Source organism: Leopardus geoffroyi, chromosome D3 (genome assembly GCF_018350155.1).
Source record: "Leopardus geoffroyi isolate Oge1 chromosome D3, O.geoffroyi_Oge1_pat1.0, whole genome shotgun sequence".
In the NCBI taxonomy this organism is placed as follows: domain Eukaryota; kingdom Metazoa; phylum Chordata; class Mammalia; order Carnivora; family Felidae; genus Leopardus; species Leopardus geoffroyi.
This window is the reverse complement of record NC_059339.1, coordinates 6,669,751-6,688,003: the sequence shown is the minus strand read 5'-3', so window position 1 is coordinate 6,688,003 and position 18,253 is coordinate 6,669,751. Positions and strand designations below refer to the sequence as shown.

General features: G+C 49.1%; 2 protein-coding genes across 20 annotated transcripts in view; both read right to left on the bottom strand.

The window, feature by feature from the left end:
- Positions 1–9,596, bottom strand: part of PITPNM2 (phosphatidylinositol transfer protein membrane associated 2) — a 145,321-nt gene extending 135,725 nt beyond the window's left edge. For 10 of the 11 annotated variants that reach the window (XM_045457854.1, XM_045457860.1, XM_045457863.1 and 7 more), the window contains exon 1: positions 9,489–9,596. The gene's annotated coding sequence lies outside the window, so the exon portion shown is untranslated. The remainder of the gene's footprint in view (positions 1–9,488) is intronic. The other variant, XM_045457869.1, reaches the window with a different exon arrangement.
- A 4,708-nt stretch (positions 9,597–14,304) lies between these two features.
- The window catches only part of MPHOSPH9 (M-phase phosphoprotein 9), a 58,684-nt gene continuing 54,735 nt past the window's right edge, over positions 14,305–18,253 (bottom strand). For 8 of the 9 annotated variants that reach the window (XM_045459077.1, XM_045459080.1, XM_045459084.1 and 5 more), the window contains one exon: positions 14,305–15,215. In XM_045459077.1, the coding sequence (XP_045315033.1) occupies positions 15,114–15,215 (102 nt within the window). In that variant the 3' untranslated portion in view covers positions 14,305–15,113. The remainder of the gene's footprint in view (positions 15,216–18,253) is intronic. The other variant, XR_006707802.1, reaches the window with a different exon arrangement.

The window sequence follows — 18,253 nt, the reverse complement described above, 5'->3', positions numbered from 1 at the left end:
AAACACAAGCTAACAACACCCCCCCCCCCCCCAGGTGGCATATGTGTGAAATTCCTTGGACACTCCTGGCTGCCCAAGAACAAAAGAAAGGGGAAAACCAATGCTTAACTGACAGAGATCACAGTCATACAGGACATGAGTCTCCATCGGGTCTACAAACATCTTAGTAAATTACAAGAAAAGGCAATCCTATCAGTAGCCTAATCTCTAGAAACCAGTAGACTCAGTTTCCCAGAGCCCCAGTATCAACCTCCCCTCCATAGTGATGTGGGAACAAAGACAAGAAGGAAATGGCAGGTAAAATTAAATTTCCTTATAACCTGCAACCCCATTGACAAACACTTGAAGCAAATCCAGAGTATAACATTTCTCCAGGAACCCCCTACTGTCCTAATGTTAATGCCTCACTAGAGGGAAAACAACCGTATCCTGACAATAGCAAGGCCTCTGGTATCTCAGGAGTTGTTAGCATATCAAAGTCCTTCTGGAGGCCTCCCTTTTGACTTTATTCCCCAACTTCACAGTATATGAAAATCACCTGTTTGCACCAAAGACATCTTCAAGAATTCTTTCTTGGCTGTCAGCTCCAGACCACCTCACCATCACCCCAAAACCTCATCACCCCCACACACACGGGTTGACCAGCCATCACTCTCCTAGGAATGCTGTTCTCATTTGAGGAGGGAAACAAAGCACGAGTCATACCCAGTGGCCCAAGGGCCTGCTTCGGGGTCTCTGATCGGGAGCCTCCCAGGTGCACAGCTGGAGACATCAGGGCCCGTATCTGTAAACAGCCATGATCTCAAGAGCGTGCTGTCTCAGGGAATCCGCCTAAGTTTGTGGAGCTCTGTGGCCTCTTTGAAAAGCAAAAGCTACATAACAAACAAAAAAGGAATTCTGTTTTTCCCCTCTGGAAAAAAAAAAAAAAAAAAAAAAAAAAAAAAGAAGGAAGGAAGGAAGGAAGAAAAGAAAAAAGGCGAGAAAATCACATACGGACCCAAAATGAGAAGCCCTCTGCACTGTTCAGACTGAGTCAGATCAGGAATACTGATGGGACATAACACCACAGCAAGGGCGTGTAACAGACGTGACTGAACATGAACACGGCTGTGAGGAATCCAGACCTGGCAAGGTCAACAGTGAGCTTCCTCTGCAGTTGGCCCAAATCACAACCTCTCTGAGTTATGGTGTCCCCATGTGTGAAACAGGGAAGGTGGAAGCTCAGGGTGCCAATTCATGACCCCTCTGAGCCTCAGTTTCCTCACCTGTCAAACGGGCACAGCAGCACTTACGTGGGTCAAATGAGACACGGTGGGTAAAAGCACCATGTGTACCGCAGGGTATTATAAAAAGGTGGATAAACAAGAAAGGCCCCTTCACCTCTGGACCCTACAGTCACTGCCTCTCCCAACACGGTCATCAGGCCCTGCGTCACGACCAGCCACTGTGCCAGGCACTAGGTTCAAAGACAAACAAGCCAAGTCCCTCAGCCTGCGGAACAGCTGGGCCAGACCAGGGGTTCCCACTGTGGTTTCGAGAGGGAAGAGCCTTCTCCTGGAGCAGGAATCTCGGTATCTGGAAAAGTCCATAATTAAAGGTCGACCTAACTGGGTACGAGACACGTGCCATTCTTAGCCTAAACCCTCCAAACACCAGTCCTGCAGCTACCAGGCCACCAAGACAAACTTGAGTGAACTGGTTGGCCCAGAATTTATGAGCCGGCCTCCAGTTCACTACTGTGTCCCTGAGTCTCAATTCTGCTCCACGTCCAGCCCTAGGCTCTTAAGGTTTCAGGGAAACGGAAAGTCATTCCTCCACGCGGAAAGGTCAAACCCTTGGACTTGGTTTTTTCCAATGCTCCTTCCGGTTCATCCAGTCGTAAGATTCTGAATTCCTTTCTTCCCCCCTGCTGGAAAGTCAGACAGAACATTCCTCAGGAAAGAGACTTTCTAGCCAGGGGAAATAACAGAGGTAAAAAGAAAAATGGGTGTAATTGAGTGCTGTAAACCTTGGTACCCAGGGAGCGCGGGACGGACCGGGCTGGTCAGCAGTCATTACCGTGAACTCACGATGCTCCGGTGAGTCACCGGAGGCTGGGAACCGAAATAAAACCAGCATTCTCTAGCACAGCACAGGACGGGAGCTCAGCTGCATACTAATGCAGGGATCTGTTAACCACCTCCCTTGCTACTTCCCTGCAGCAAAGGCACGGGCTTCGGGCCTTGCTGCATCCAACTCCAAATTAACGAGCTCCTTTCCGCACGGGGTTAATACAGACCGTGCTCTGGACCAATTAAACAAGCCACTTCAGAACTTTGCTTCACTGTATTGGAAAATGTCACACACGCAGAGGAAAAATTAGGTCTTGGATTATCCATGTCCCTGGCTAAACCAGGGAGCGAGCTTTCAGAACTCTCCAGGCTTTTGTTATTAATGGTGTTTTAGCGTCGGGTTCTCCAACACATCAAACAAATTTCCTTTAAACTAGTAGTTACCGACTGCCACGGGGGAAGGGCTGCGGGCCTCCCACCTCCCAGATGGCTCAACCATAATAAACGTTTGGCCTGTCAGATGCACAACACTGGCGAACTAATTGAAATATGCTGCAAACCCAAAATAAATGTGAAATGATTGTTTCCCTACACGGTAGCCGCCGAATTGCCTTCGTGTCTGGCCCTGACGAATGCTCCCCACCCGGCTCGGTGAGCCTCGCTGATGTGTGGTTTCCAAAGGACTTAAATGCTTTTTTCCATTGTGATTACCCAAGAGGGAAAAACTGTAATTGCAGAAAATGTTTGGGTTTTTTTCCCCCCTCTCATGAAAATGCAAGTGAAAAGTCAACTCTTACAAAGTGCCAAGAAAAGCAATTAATGGGCCCTCCAGTAGGACGGAGGAGGGGAGTGGACGTGCTATCACGAAACCAGCCTTAGCGGAGCTTCCGGACCTCAGGGAAGCCCTGCCCCTCGGCCAACCTGTGCCCGAGTATTCTCCACTGAAAATGAGAATGGTCACCTTATTTCTACCCCACACACTCCCTCCCCCTCACCCGCTTCGAGATGGCCTCGAAAAGGGCTGCACAGGGACAGCAGGGGACAGCTGGCTGCACCTGCTGAGCTGGCCCTCCCTCTACCCGCCTCACTGAGGACCCTGGCGCCTGGTAAGCCCCCAGCGGGGGGCTAGATTCTTTTGTGGAATGAGGCCAGGTGAGCCCAGCAGGCTGCAGAGCCTGACTCAGTCCTGGCAGGGCAGCAGTGGGGAAAGAGCTGGCACCCTGCTCCACAGCACAGCCGATGAGTCAGCCAGGCCCTACAGAGGCCGCGGGGGGGAAGCCCCCCCCCCCAGCTGCCCAAAGAGAAAAGGCCGTCCATCCCCAGGAACCACCTCTGCAAAGGGAAACAGCCTCGGAGAGAAGAACGAGCAATCATCTGTATTACCTGCGTTCCAGCTCTTAACAGGGCACACGGGGAAAACGTTTCTGGAAAGGTTCCCAGGAGGAACAAGGCCAGGATTTGAAGCCATAGGAAGCCCCACGTTGGCCTGAAACACCTCCCTAAGAGGGTCATTCCTTTGGGTGAAGGACTACCTTCAGCTCCTCTCAGCAGAGAGCAGTTAGAGGGACCTACGTAGGCTTGCTGACCCTCCCTTGTTGGGGGCGGGGTGCCCACAAGCACCTCCAGACAGCAGGCTTGTGGACAGGAGAGGTGGGTGCACCTTCTGAAAGAGGGCACAGGGGAGCCAAAGGAGGGGACCTATGCCCGAGAACTCGTCCTTTTCAATGGCACCCGAGATAGCAAACACCAGAATCTGCAGCCTCAGCTTCCATTCCCCACGTACGTACTGAGCACCAATGAGGTGCCCTGTGCTAAATGCTGGAGACACCACGGGGGCGCGGACACGATGGCATGAATGGCAGACCAGGTCCCTGCACTGGGGGAGACACGAGGAGAAAAGAATCCCACCGCATGTGTGCCAGACGTGAGGAGGAAGAGCCACGCGGGAGCCGACCAGGGGCGGGTGCAAATCTTGGCCCCGCCCAGCTGCTTCTGCGAGCGCAAGCAGGTTGCTATACCTCTCTGAGCCCGTTTCCTCTTTCTGTAAAGTTTGGGTAACAGTCCGTCCTTATCTCTGAGGAATGCTGTGGCACTCAAGTGGAAAGAAGCCATTGTGGAAGCGCTCTGTACACACGGGTCGTCCTCATTATTCACGGATTCCGTATTTACGAATTCCTTACTAACGTTACCATGTCGTGGTGCTTACGTGGACATTTGCAAACATGAGCGGGGCAGGGAAGGATTTTGAGTCATCCAGTGTGTGTGATCCCAGCTGAGGCTGAACAAGGTAACACGCTGCCTTTTGTTTCAGCTCTAGGACCGTAAACGAGTGTCCTTTTTGCTTTCTATTTAGTGCCACGTTTTCTCACATTTTGGTGCTTTTCGTTGTGATTCCACCATGTGAAGTGGCCACGGGCCCAGTGTTGAATCACCAGCCCCCTGTTTCTGAGCAGTGATGGGCCTCACAGAGGAAATACCCATGTTAGATAAGCTTCATTCAGGTGTGAGTGTAACTGCTGTTGGCTGTGTTAATGAATAACAGTATCTACTATATTAGGCATCTTTATTTATTTTTTTTTTCAACGTTTATTTATTTTTGGGACAGAGAGAGACAGAGCATGAACGGGGGAGGGGCAGAGAGAGAGGGAGACACAGAATCGGAAACAGGCTCCAGGCTCTGAGCCATCAGCCCAGAGCCCGACGCGGGGCTCGAACTCCCGGACCGCGAGATCGTGACCTGGCTGAAGTCAGACGCTTAACCGACTGCGCCACCCAGGCGCCCCTATTAGGCATCTTTAAACAGAAACATACATAAAACAAGGTGAGGTACTGATCGGTGAACCAACGTATGACCAGAGGCTCACAGGAACCTAGCCAGCCCTTCCCCTAGGGCAGCGGTTCTATGCTCCCTGATGTAGTGTTCGTGACACCTTATAGACGGAATGGCCGGGATTCAGGAGACTGGACCGTGTGCACAAGCGATGTATGATATATTATGAGTGGAAGTCTTTTGCTCTGCAGGGCTCTCATTCCCGCAGCCGCAGGTGGGCAGGTCCATACCCCGCCTATTACATGGCTCTGAGACACGATCTGCCTCCCGGTCCCCCGAGTCCTGCTGCTGTTTTGGAGACTTTCTGCTCTTGCCCTGCACCCCGACTCCTGACCCCATTCCCACAACAGAAAAGCTTTGCGAAGGATGAGGGCCTTCAGCCAGGAGAGGATGTGAAACTGCTTTTTCCATGCTCTCCTCCAAGGCCGTTGCTTCGGGTTTTGATTTGTCTGTTACCGGAACCCTGCCTGTTGGTTAATTTTCTTCCCGTCCTCTGGCAAGGGCAGTTGTTAATATGAGTAATGAAAGCAAATGCCAGCTCTCCTCTCCAACAGCGCTCTCTGTGTCTCTGGCCATAAAGCTTGGGCCTGGCTTTGTCATGGTGTTTGCTGGGCTGGGTGTGAGGGAGTCGGCACCCCTTTACCCATTTTACAGGAAGAAAGGGCCAACGTGTGAGGCTGCCGCTGTCATCAGCCTTGCTAGTATAAAGAGCGAGTGCTGAACTGGCAATCAGAGACCTGGGGTCCAGGCTGAAAGAGGGGTGTTGGGCAAGTCACTTCTCTTCTGCTGGCCTCAACTTCTAGTCTTTAACGGGGTGCAACTCTCCCAACTCCAGTGTTCTCAGGCACTCTGTCCAGGGCTAGAGACAGTGTGAAAAGGCATCACCCAGCACCCCCTCCCTTTACCCTCTAGACCAGTCCTCTCCCTTCACACCCACACTTTTCTGGCCTTTGTAATTAGACCCTAAATCCCACACACCTTCACAGGTGCTGTGGCCATGAAAACTCCACCTATTTGTCAAGGCCTTGTTCAAATCCTACCTCTTCCAGGAAGTCAGCCCTGATTGCCTGACCCAGAAAGGGTGTCTCCTCCTCTGTGCCTGCCATTTAAATATCTTTTTTTTTTCTAAGATTTTTATTTTTAAGTAATCTCTACACCCAACGTGGGGCTTGAACCTACCACCGTGAGATCAAGAGTCGCATGCTGTACCAACAGAGCCAGCCAGGTGCCCCTGTGCCTGCCATTTAAGCAACAGTTAACACACACAACCTGTGTAACTTGTGGGGTACATCTCCCTAACCACACGGTTAGCCGGCCTAAGTTTTAGGTGCAATGTTACTTATTGTATTTAACTCACTTTACCTGTCCTGTTTTCCAGAAACCTTTTGTGACTTACAAAGAATACTGATAGGTTTACACATAAACATACACACAGACACAAAGGAAAGTAGGAATACATATGCTGACCATGAGGGCAAGTGAATACAATTGCTAGATGGAATAATGCATTGTACACCAAGCATCCTGGAAGCCAAGGAGAAAAGGTAACTGTAAATCAATTGAAAACACTGCGTGGGCGGTACGGGGAGGGTCAGGTAGAACTGGGTACAAATCCAGAGAGCCTTTGGGCAAATCAGTTAATCTCCCTGTGTTTCCATTTCTTTCTCTGAGAAAATGGGGGAAGAACACGACTTACTAACCCCCAGGACTAACGAGGAAGCCCGTCACACAGTACGCACACACGGCATGTCTTTCCCCACCTTCCTTCTCGTTGTCAAAGGAAGTGGCAACCTAGTTTCTTGCCGGAGGCAAAGTTTGCCTGGCCCTAGATTCTAAAACAAAGTTCTCATACAAGACTACGTAGGAAGCCTTGAGCAGAGAGGGGGTCAATGCCCCCTGTTCCAGGTTTTGGAGCAAACCAGACTCGGATTTGTCATGGCTCTATTTAACAACATCCCCAGGTACCCAGTAGAAGGTTAATAAACATCAACAGAATGAGCTACGGTGAAGCAAAGACCACTTGGCCACATCCGTGTCCCCCTGCGCGGGATCCTGGTAGGCTGGTTTCAGAACGGCTGTCTGCCAAGGGGCTGACCTCACGTAAGCAGGGCTGAGAAGAGGCGTGCGAGCACATGACTGCTGGCTCTGACCACCTCCCCTGCCCAGCGCTAACGCCTCACGAGTGAGATCCTTAGGACCCCTCCATTGCAGGGCACATGGCCCGTGGCATCTTTTTCAAAAGCAGCAAGGCAATGATCTTGAAGGACCAGCAGTTTCCTCTTCTAATCTCTACAAACGCTGCACATTCTCCATGAATAGCTCTTCTCAGAGGCCAAGTCGGAAAGACTTAACCGGATGGGATGGTTAGAAGCATCCGCTTGGTTTTAAAACTGGCCTCTAGATAGAGAAGGAGGAAAGGTGGATCCCCTGAGAATCTACAAGAAGTCAACTTGGGACAAAAAGGGCTCCTGGCAGCATCCGAGCCAACTCCTCGACATTCACCCAACATCTTCCTGAGAGCAGACCATGAGCCAGGCACTGGGGGTACAGAGAAAAGCACTCAGCACCACTCCCCCAGGAGCTCAGTCTAAGTGGGGAGGTTGGGGGAGGGAGCGCCTATAAACAGATAACTGCTGTTCCACGCCGTGAGTCATACTGGGGTAGCACAAAGGTGGGGGTGATCCCCTTTACCCGGGGAAGGCCTGTAAAGACAAGCCTGGGTCCTGATAAGAGAAATTTGATAACAGAGAAGGGAAGAGGCAGGGCCCAGATCCTGAGGGGCCCGTACTTGCAGAGGAATTTTCTTTCAGATTCCACAAGGACCAACCAAGACCAAGAGAAACCAAGTGTCTTAGTTAAGCTCGCACAGACACTGTGGGACAGACAGGCCTGGAACCTTGACCCGTGGAGTCCAATTCTCTGCCCCACTGCCTCCCGCCCACAGTGAGCTGTGGGAGGCCAGAGAGAAGGACCATCCCACGCTCACCACCCAGAGAACAGCAGAGCTCGTACTGTCCTAGTCATCTGGCAACTCACTCCCTACAAGAAAACAGCCCTACCTAACTCATGGTGTTTCTTTTGCAAAGGGAGAGGGCCGGGCATCTCTTCCGATCAGGGCGTACAGATTCTTAGCAGATGCAAAATAATTTCACTGCAACAGCCCAGGCGTTGGATAGCCTGCCCCCCACCCCCACCCCAGGCAAGCTGGGGTGGGGGCTTCTACTCCATCTAGAAGCTCACTGTGCCCAGGGTGCCAAGCCAGGCCGGAGGAACTGGGAATGAATCAAACTCCACTCCCATCCTCCAGGAGCTCACAAGCCAGCAAGGGGAGATAAGCCAGGCACAAAAAGTAACTGTAAAATAAGGCAGAGCACGATAAGAGCCACACAAGAGACATAAAATGCAATGACACTTCAGAACAGAGACAGTCCCGCCGGGCGCTTGGGTGCTAGTCCAGGTCCAGATGAAGGAGAGGGGTCTACCCTATCAGCTCCAGGGACTCCCAGGTGGGCGCTGGTGTGAGAGCTGCTAAGGGACCAAGAAAGATGCTCAAATGAGGTCTCCTTTGAAGAATCCCGATTCTGCAGAGGGCGAAGCACGCAGGCCTGAGACTTCGCAGAAGTGCCCCAGCCCCTATGAGGCAGGGAGAGGAGTGTAGGGTGAGGAATCTAGAATTTCGATATAGGGGCAGCAGGTCCACTGAAAGGAGACCGGGCTAGAGGAAAAGCCTTGAAATGACATTTGCGGAGCAAGCACATTGTTTACTTAGAATGTGGATTTGGGGTTTCTTGTGTGGGGTGGTTTACACATTATGGGGGAGGCGGGAAGTGTCCCCCTCTCCCCCAAACAGCCATGAGCCCCAGACGAGAAAGGCTGGAAGGGGAAGCTGCCTGCTCTAACACAGCCGGCACGCCAGGTTACAACAGGAAAGGGAGACTCTCAGGATGCAGATGGGCCAGATTTTCCTCCAGCCTAAGGGGGGGATCTGGAGCACCTTCTTCTAAGTTCTGGCCCCTCTCCGAGGGCCACGCCCCGTGCTTAGGCCCCACACAACCCACCGGGCCACAGCCGGCGCTGGAGGGCTGTCCGGCTGGAGGCGGGAAACCGCACAAGGCTGGACAGAGCGCTGTGCCCACCACTTCCTCCCGGCCCCTTCCTGGCCCTTCCTCAAGAGCGCGGGCCGGCCCGGACAGGCCCGGTGCTGCACACACACCTGCCCCCCGACCGCGGTGACACTTGTCACTGGGGGAGGGGAGTCCTCCGCGCCCCGGCCGCAACCGACGGAAATTCGGCAATTAGCATTTGGGGCCCGACTCCGGAGGGCCGGCGAGTCCCCGGGGGCCGGGCTCCGGGGCGACTTCCTGAGGCAGGGGTCCCCGCGCGCGCCACACCCTCCTCCCCGCGCGGGGCGGCCGGGCCCGGGTCTCCCACTTTTCCCCCCTCCCTCCCCTCCCTCCTTCCTTCCTTCCCTCCCCGGCGGGCGGGCGAGCGGGCAGCCGGGGCCTCCGGGGTCGCCGCCCCGCGCCCGGCTCTCCGGGGGCCCGCCGCCGGCCCGAGGAGGGTCCCCGGGCCGCGCCGCCTTCCGGCCGGGCCGCGGCGACACTCACCCCGCTCGGCGCGGCCGCGGCTCCGTCCTCTTCGGCCCGCGCTGGGCCGCCGCCGCCCGCCTCACGCCGCCGGGGAGGCGCGGGCCCCGCGGCCCCGGCCCGGCCGGCTGCGCCCCGCGGCTCCGCGCGCCGCCGCCGCCGCCGCCGCCGCCGCCGCCAGCTGGCCCCGGGCGAGCGGCCGGGCCCCCGCGGGCATGCTCCCGGGCCGTCGGCGCGGGCGGCGGGCGGGCGGGCGCGCACGTGCTGGCCCCGCGGGTCGCGGCGGACGACGAGGCGGCGGCCGGCGGGGCGCGGGGCCGGGCGCGCCCGCGGACGGGGCTGGACAGCTCTACGCCGCGGCGCCGCCGTGCCCCGCGCGCCCCAGCGGCCGCTGCTGCCCGTGCGCGCCGGGCCCGCCTCGCATTCCCCCACTCGGCGGCGGGCCTGCGCCTCCGTCAGGCCGCGCGGGGAGCGGCGGCGAGTCCCGGCGAGGGGCCGCCCCCGCCCGCCCCGAGGGCTGGGCTCCGCCGGAAGAAACCCGGCAAACTTGGGGGCCGACTCGCGGTCTCCCCGCCGCGGCCTGGGCTCGCCCCTCTCCCCTCTCCGGGGCGTGGGGGTGGAGGGGGGGAGCTCGTGGCTCCTCCAACCCCCTCGGCCTTGCCCGTCAGACTTGTAACTGTGCTAGAGGAGCCAACTGCATTTGCGGAAGGGCACGAGCGGGCTTGCGGCAATCGGCACCCTTAAGTAGCTTTTTTTTTTTTTTTTTAAACAATCAAGTTCTTGAGGAGTAAGAGGACAAGTCTAGGGGAACAAAGCGCGTGCGACGTCGTGAAGCACTTGGAATGTTGTGGCCAAACCGGAGGTAGTTAACTGAGGCCCAAACCTAGATGCCGGATACTCCTATCGGTTTAGAGACCCGGTTTGCAGCGCACAGGCAGCCAGTTCTTTTCCTCGACACCGAATACTTTCGCTCTGGGCTAAAAAGATGAAAACGCCCCTTGGTCGTCAGAAAAGGTGGGAGTAGTAACAGCCAGAGGGTACGCCCGCAGCTCCAGCCCACCGACCTCAAAAGAAACTGGAAGAGGGTCAGAAATAGCTTCATCTTGATGTTCCCTCCGGGTTGGACTCTCCAGTCGTAAACAAAGAGACCAAGAGGGGAGTGGGTGCAATTTAAAAGAAATCGTGAAGTGTGTAGACTGAGCAAGAATGGACTTGCTTGCCAAGATCTGAAGTCATAGAATTAAATGGGCACACCTAAAACCCAGCTTCCCTATCACCAAGTATATCACCTTCTGCAGTTGAAAGGAGTGCTTTCCTCTGAAAGGGCAAGTGCTAAAAATTAAAGCAGTCCAAGACTCTGTTGAGACAAAGAGAGAGCAAAACCACCAAAGGCTGCTCATCCCCTTGGTCACTGTCAGAATTGGGGACTAGGCCAGGAAAGCCATCATTACAGAACTCTCCTTAAAATACCCATTTTATGACCTTATGACAATCCCTCCGAGACAAGAGAAGGTGACCCATCGAACACCAAACTCTCACCTTCCCTCCACCATGATGTGCCTTTGAGACCCACTGAGGAAGATTTTAGGAGCACACGCAGATCTCCAGTGAGGCCCTTTGCCCATCAGCCACTCAGAACTGAGCACCTGCATACCATTGTAACCTTGCCATGATTACACCCAAACCCATAAACTCAGAGGCCTTACTACCATCAAAAAGCAGACCCCATGGTTACCCGGCAGAAATAAATACACTAACACCGCAAGACAGTTCATATCCACAAATATTTATTGAGTGCCTATATGCAAGAATGAAGACAGGATGGCCGCCGGCTCTCCTGGAGCTTACAGTTCCACCACTCCAGTACTTGCCTAGCTTTAAAAACAGCGGCAAGAAGCACTTGTCTTTGCCCAACCATCAGCAGCACTGGAGGAAGCAAGTTTTTCACATTATATTGGTCACTGTTACAGTGCAATTGTGGATAAGTATCTTTGAAGGTTGTAGTCACAGCAATGACATGGTGTATCATGTCCAGCAAATGCAAATTTATGGCTTGATTCCCCCTATTTGAGAGGCATCTATTGAAATAAAACACACATAAGAAGGAGAAAGCTTCATAACACAGGTCCTAAGAATACTGGTGTAGTTTATTATCAAACTGCCACAGAACTCTTGGCAACAATAATTTCCTGCAAAGTCTGTGCAATATAACTGGTTGAATCAGACCTGTAAACCTCATGACCATAGGCCACACACACTCACTCATGGCTGGTAAGTAGGATTTACCTGTATGATTCTTAAAGGGCTCTAGGTACACACTTAGTTTTTAAAGCTTCTTAAAGACTCGCAGCACAAGTGGCACTTTAAAATTTAGTGAAAACCGCTTTTGAGATAAAAATTAAAATGACAAAAATGTCTAATTTTACCACAGATGTTAAGTGCAGGATTCAAATTTAAATAGCATTCGGCAAAGCACCTGGCTTTTTAGAGTTAAAAAGGGGAACATGTTTCGGTTGTTTATCGAACTCTAAAATCATAACCTTCATGTGGATCTTCTAGTGGCAGGCACTTCTTCATGTAGTCCTGCTTCACAGGCCATCACCTACTTTACGTGTCTAATTACAGAACATTCCAAGGAGCAATTATTTTGGTTACATTGCCAACACTTTTTTTTTTTTTTAAGAAAAATCGCCTATATCAGATAACCCCCAAATCACCTATTTAAGATGCTTCTGAACTTACACTCAATAGGTTACCAGCTTTGCCACTTTAAAAAAAAAAAAAAAGAACCTTATACCAGAAGATCAAACTCCAAGAAATTTTTTTTTTTTTTTTTTTTTTTTTTTTTTTGCAAAACGGTAGAGAGAACACCTTAGACCACCTAACAAATATCAACCAACCCAAGGTAATTTTTAAGTCAATTGCTGGGGACACAACCTACTTTTCTATTTAAAAAGTGCTAAATCACTACTTCAAATTGAAAGACCTTTTAAACTAGGAATGAATCTCAAATGTACTTTTACTCAAAACTGACTAAGCACCAGGTACTTTACATAATCTTCTTTAAATTGTTAGGAAGTTTCTTATCACTTCATCTTATCTTTCGCTGCCGCTGGCTGCCGAGGCAGGCAGGCCTGAGCCTGGTGGTGACCCAGGTCCACCTGGCTCTCCTGTCCCTTCCGTCCCGGCACAGTGCCCTCCCAGCACGGCCACAGCCACGTTAGCTACCTCTGTTGAGTCAGCTGAATACCTAATGTGCCTCGGGGCTCTGGAAAGGAAAGGTAGGGGGCAGACCCAAGTGAAAGAGAGAACTCTGTATGCGTTTAAAAAGGCACTCCCACTCGGGTTCTTACTACACTGCAGCTTCTTAGCCCCTGCAGGAACAAAGTGGCTCACCTCCCAGGAACAACAGCTGCTTTCTAAGATTGCCATCTTTGGGGTTCAATTGTTTTTGAGTGTTCCTGTGGGTAAATTAAGCACAAAAAAGGGAAAGATGGCTGAAAGGATTTTCCTTGGTTCTCTTCACAGCTATGAAGAAGAAAAAAAAAATTTTTTTTTAATTTTTAAATAAGTGACTGATACTTCCAATCTATTATACATTTCAAGAATAAAAGCGTACATTTTCTGAGAGTGAGCACAGAAGAGATTTTGAAGGTATTTCATATCTTTCTTGGAATAAGCCAACAGAGACTAAGATAACTCCTTCACAAGATAAAAGCATAATCTCTTCTGAAATGGCAATTTCCTATTCTTAAGAAGGTGGTAGACTTTACTTACGATAAAAGTAGGGAACAATGAATATCCTAATTTTCAAGTTAGTTTTTAATATCACGTATAGAACACAAAGGGAATACCATCAGTAAAGTCAATCCCTTAACTGGATTTTGACACAGCTGTACTGGAGCTTGATTAAAATTAACTTTTTCTTTACTACAACTAGGAGACTTAAAAAAAAAAAAAAAAAAGGCTAGAAAAAAAATACCACAAATAAAGGCACTTATTCCGTTGATGAATGATTGTGACTAGTTCGAGGTGTTCAACTGGTGGCAGGAGCTGGGATCTAAGGTTCGATTCACGGATAGGAGTAAGAGGGGCATCGGTCAGCCGGCCCCTCCCTGCGGAGACCCCCTCGCTCCCTGCGGAGACGCCCTCCAAGCTGAGAAGGGTGCTCGGCTGGGGCATCAGGCCTGGAGCTCAGCCAGGTAAGCTTTGGTGAAGGGTGCTCAAAGACAGTTTGAGAACCCAGCTCAAAGGCATACGTAGATCCTGGTGCAGTAATGGTTGGCTTGGCTCATAACTATAATATCTATAAGCTGTTAAGAGGTTACATAAGAAGAAAAGACTCAAAAGAACACCAAACTTTAAAACCTGAGCATTGTTAATGGGAATCAATTTGGAAAGTTTAGAATGAATCTATTTATCAACACATACACAATATGTGGGTACCAGATTCCGACTGGCCACCAAACCAGACCAGCAGTCAGAACACAGACCCACTAGTGCCGATCAGAGCACAGCCTCCTGCCCACGTGCCACCGCCAAGAGCCAAGAGGGACTGCCAAGGCGGTGAGCTGGAGCCCTCCGGCAAGGCCAGAAGAAAGGTCCAAGGCTCCAGCTACACCCGTTCCCCATCCATGAATTAGCAGGGTGGGCTGCCCTGATCTAAACCTGGCGCCCTTACAGCACCTACTATGGGAGTAGTTTGTGGCCGGAGTCTGGCGGGGCGGGGGCGGGGGGGAGACGGGTTAAAAATGTCTGTGTGAGGGCTCTGACAACTGAAGCCATGTGCACTGAGAAACACGGCCGCTCTGACGATCCAGTGGGGCGGCGGCCTGTATTTCATCAAAGTTTTATCCATCGATTTATGGTCACAAGTGGGTCACAGATTCAGAATGAGGGGCAGAAAGCTACAGCTCTCCAATTGTTTAACGTTTTCTGAAAAGCACTACATATATGACTAAAGAATTAGAGTATTACAGCTCTCATTTTTCTTTCCTTACAAATAATAAAGTTCAAGGGAAACAAAATGAGTTGTTCATAGTTTTCAAAGCTTTCCGATATTCCATCATTTCCAGTATTTCCACTATTACTATTCTAACATTCACTCTAAGACATGTTCCTAACAGGAATTGCATTAGCAATTTTTTTTTTTTTTAAATCTCAACACAACTAAAATCCAGGGAGTGCTGCATTTTTCTTTTGCTTTTTGCATTCAGCATGTCTATCATTATGGAAGCTGTTCTTAAGCATTTATTAAAAAAAAAAAAAAAGAATCATATTCACAATGTAGAACAAATATATAAAATTAGTGTGCAAAGTTCATTGTAAAAGGATAACACTATTTGTTTAGAAACAAGCTGCCTCCACTGTTTACATTTCCTTACTATTGATATAAACTGGAGACTTATACTATTTAAAAATAAGACTTTTTAAATAGTAAAATATACAAGAGATTCCTGAGCATAACAAAAATATCTTGAAAATATGTGGCCATTTGAAGTATAAAATAGCAAGTGTAAAGAATAGCATGATTGTAAAACTACTATTTGAAGGCTTATAAACAGTACAAAATAGTTCGCCTTTTCTGAGTGCATAATTATACATTAGTGCAAACAAAAATGTCTCAAAATTTAATGGCTACAAATCTCAGAGATTTGCAGAGGTGCGCAAAACATGAAATTTCTTTAATGTCATTCGAACTGAACCCAGTTCTCGATTAATCCTTTCCAAACGATCTTCCAAGGCTTCCTAAGGGAAAATAACAGGAAACGTTTAATTAGAATTCTACATCAAGTTCACTGGTTCTATAATTACCACCAAATTGACCTTTCTTTTAACAAAAGAACTAGTATAAACATTAAACTTACAGAATTATATTTTTTATGCACATCATCTTATTTCTTTAACAACATGAATCAACATTTCAACCACTCAAAACAACTGCTGCACCTTAACATATCCTCAGTACATGTGCCACTTTGAGTACGTGGAAACCCTAGCAAGGGCAGTGCGGCTCACTGGAAAGAGGGAATTCCCTGACTCCAGAACTGCGAACAGAACAAGAGGAACCGAGGAGGTTCTTCATACATTTCACCAGAAGAAATGGACACATTGAACTGGTGCCTTATCTCACGTATACATGTATCGAACAACTGTTTTCTGACAAGAATTTCTAAGTTAAAAAGGAAGGAAAATGATGGAGGAGTTTGCTTCCCAAGAAGCAAGAGCTCTCACAACGAAGCAATGTAACAACTTCTTTCTTTTCTTTTCTCTCTCTCTTTCTTTCTTGAGAGAGAGAGAGAGAGAGAAATGACCACAAGCGGGGGAGAAGAGCAGAAGGAGAGAGGCAGGCTCCATGCCTAGCGCAGAGCCTGACATGAGGTTCGATCCCACAACCCTGGAATCATGACCTGAGCCAAAATCAAAAGTTGGACGCTCAACCGACTGAGCCACCCAGGTGCCTCACAACTGCTATTTTTTTTTTCAACGTTTATTTATTTTTGGGACAGAGAAAGACAGAGCATGAATGGGGGAGGGGCAGAGAGAGAGGGAGACACAGAATCTGAAACAGGCTCCAGGCTCCGAGCCATCAGCCCGGAGCCTGACGCGGGGCTCGAACTCACGGACCGCGAGATCGTGACCTGGCTGAAGTCGGACGCTTAACCGACTGCGCCACCCAGGCGCCCCAGAACTGCTATTTTTAAATAAGCAGTACCAGTATTAAGTAAATAGTGCCTGGAATATATATTTATCATTTTAGATACTTTATTCAGTATTAACTCCAATGGTATCTGTAATAAAACTTAAAAATTCCTCTTTAACAACTTTAATTATTAAAAGATCACACATTCATGATAAAGTATTTAGAAGACAGATGAGTAAAAATAACCATTGTTCCTCTTTCCTTTTTTTTTTTTTCCTGCAGATATGCACATCATTTTTTAAAAAAAATTTTTTTTTCAACGTTTATTTATTTTTGGGACAGAGAGAGACAGAGCATGAATGGGGGAGGGGCAGAGAGAGAGGGAGACACAGAATCGGAAACAGGCTCCAGGCTCTGAGCCATCAGCCCAGAGCCCGACGCGGGGCTCGAACTCACGGACCGCGAGATCGTGACCTGGCTGAAGTCGGACGCTTAACCGACTGCGCCACCCAGGCGCCCCTAGCACATCATTTTTAAGAAGAAAAATAAAAACAAATTCTCTACTTAAAAACATTTTTCGGGGTGCCTGGGTGGCTCAGTCAGTTAAGCGTCCGACTTCAGCTCAGGTCACGATCTTGCAGTCTGTGAGTTCGAGCCCCACGTCGGGCTCTGGGCTGATGGCTCAGAGCCTGGAGCCTGCTTCCGATTCTGTGTCTCCCTCTCTCTCTGCCCCTCCCCCGTTCATGCTCTGTCTCTGTCTCAAAAATAAATAAACTTAAAAAAAAAAAAAAAGCTGCTGAGGATTCAACTCAGTTTAAAAAAAAACGCATTTTTCAATTGAACTTGTTATGAAATATCTTTCTATGATATCCTTTTAAATCAATGTGCAATATTCCATTAGATTTAACCAAGAATCTTTTAGTAGAAATTTAGGTTGCTTCTAATTTTGGATATCATAAATAATGCTGCAATAAATATTCTTTTTTTTTAAATATTTGGAGGGTTTTTTTTTTTTTTTGGGGGGGGGGAAGCAGAGAGAGAGAGAAGGAGTCAGAGGATCCGAAACAGGTTCTGTGTTACTGACAGCAGACAGCCCAATGCATGGGTTGAACTCACAAACTGCAAGATCATGACCTGATCCAAAGTCGGACACTTCACCGACTGAGCCACCCAGGCGCTCCTGCAATAAATACTCTTAAAAAAATATTTCTTTACAAACACCTGGAAGTATTGCCTTAGGAATCATTCCCAGAAATAAAAATGCTATGTCCAAAGAAATCCAAAATTCTAAAGCTTTGGACCTAGGTAAAATTGTACTCCAGAAAGTTTGTGATAATTTCTACTTCCACCTGCCGTGTATGAGAATATAATTTTCTCCATCCTGAGTACTGGGCTTTATTTTTTTCCCCCATTTTTCTTTAAATACCTGTCAATGTAATCGTTTTTTTTAAAAAAATAATGCTTTGGGGGCACTTGGGTGGCTCAGTCGATTGAATGTCCAACTTCGGCTCAGGTCATGATCTAACGGTTTGCGGGTTTGAGTGCTGCTTCAGACTCGCTGATGTCAATGCGGAGCCCACGTAAGATCCTCTGTCCCACCCCCTTCGGCCCCTCCTCCCCCCCACCCCCCGCCATCTCTCTCAAAAGTAAATAAAACATTTTTTAAAAATAATGCTTTTGTTCAAATGTGTACTGTTTTTTTACTCATTGGTCAGGCTGAATATTTTTTCATCTTTTTTTCTGCCCAATTTTACCTTTTCCACTTATGAATCCTATATAAGCATGCTCAGCCCCTTTTTGCTGTCACTGGTCTCCTTACTGGACAGAAACAGCTTTGACATGTATGAACAGAAACTACTGCCTTTTAAGTTATTTTAAGAGCTTATATTCATTACATAAAAATATGTTAAACAAATGTTTTAGATAAATTTAGCATCAGAGTACCTATAAGTTTTCCTTCTTCCTTCCCAAAAAGGAGGAAGGGTTTCCTGTGTTGAGTCTTATCAATTATTGAGTAAAGACTTTCAGAACAACAAAAAGAATAAAAAAGACTTAAAGTCTTAAAGAGAAGTTAGGGAAATAGGCCCTAGAAAAAGACCTCTGTTGTTTTCTTAGCGTTCTGTTCCTTCTGGTATCACAGATC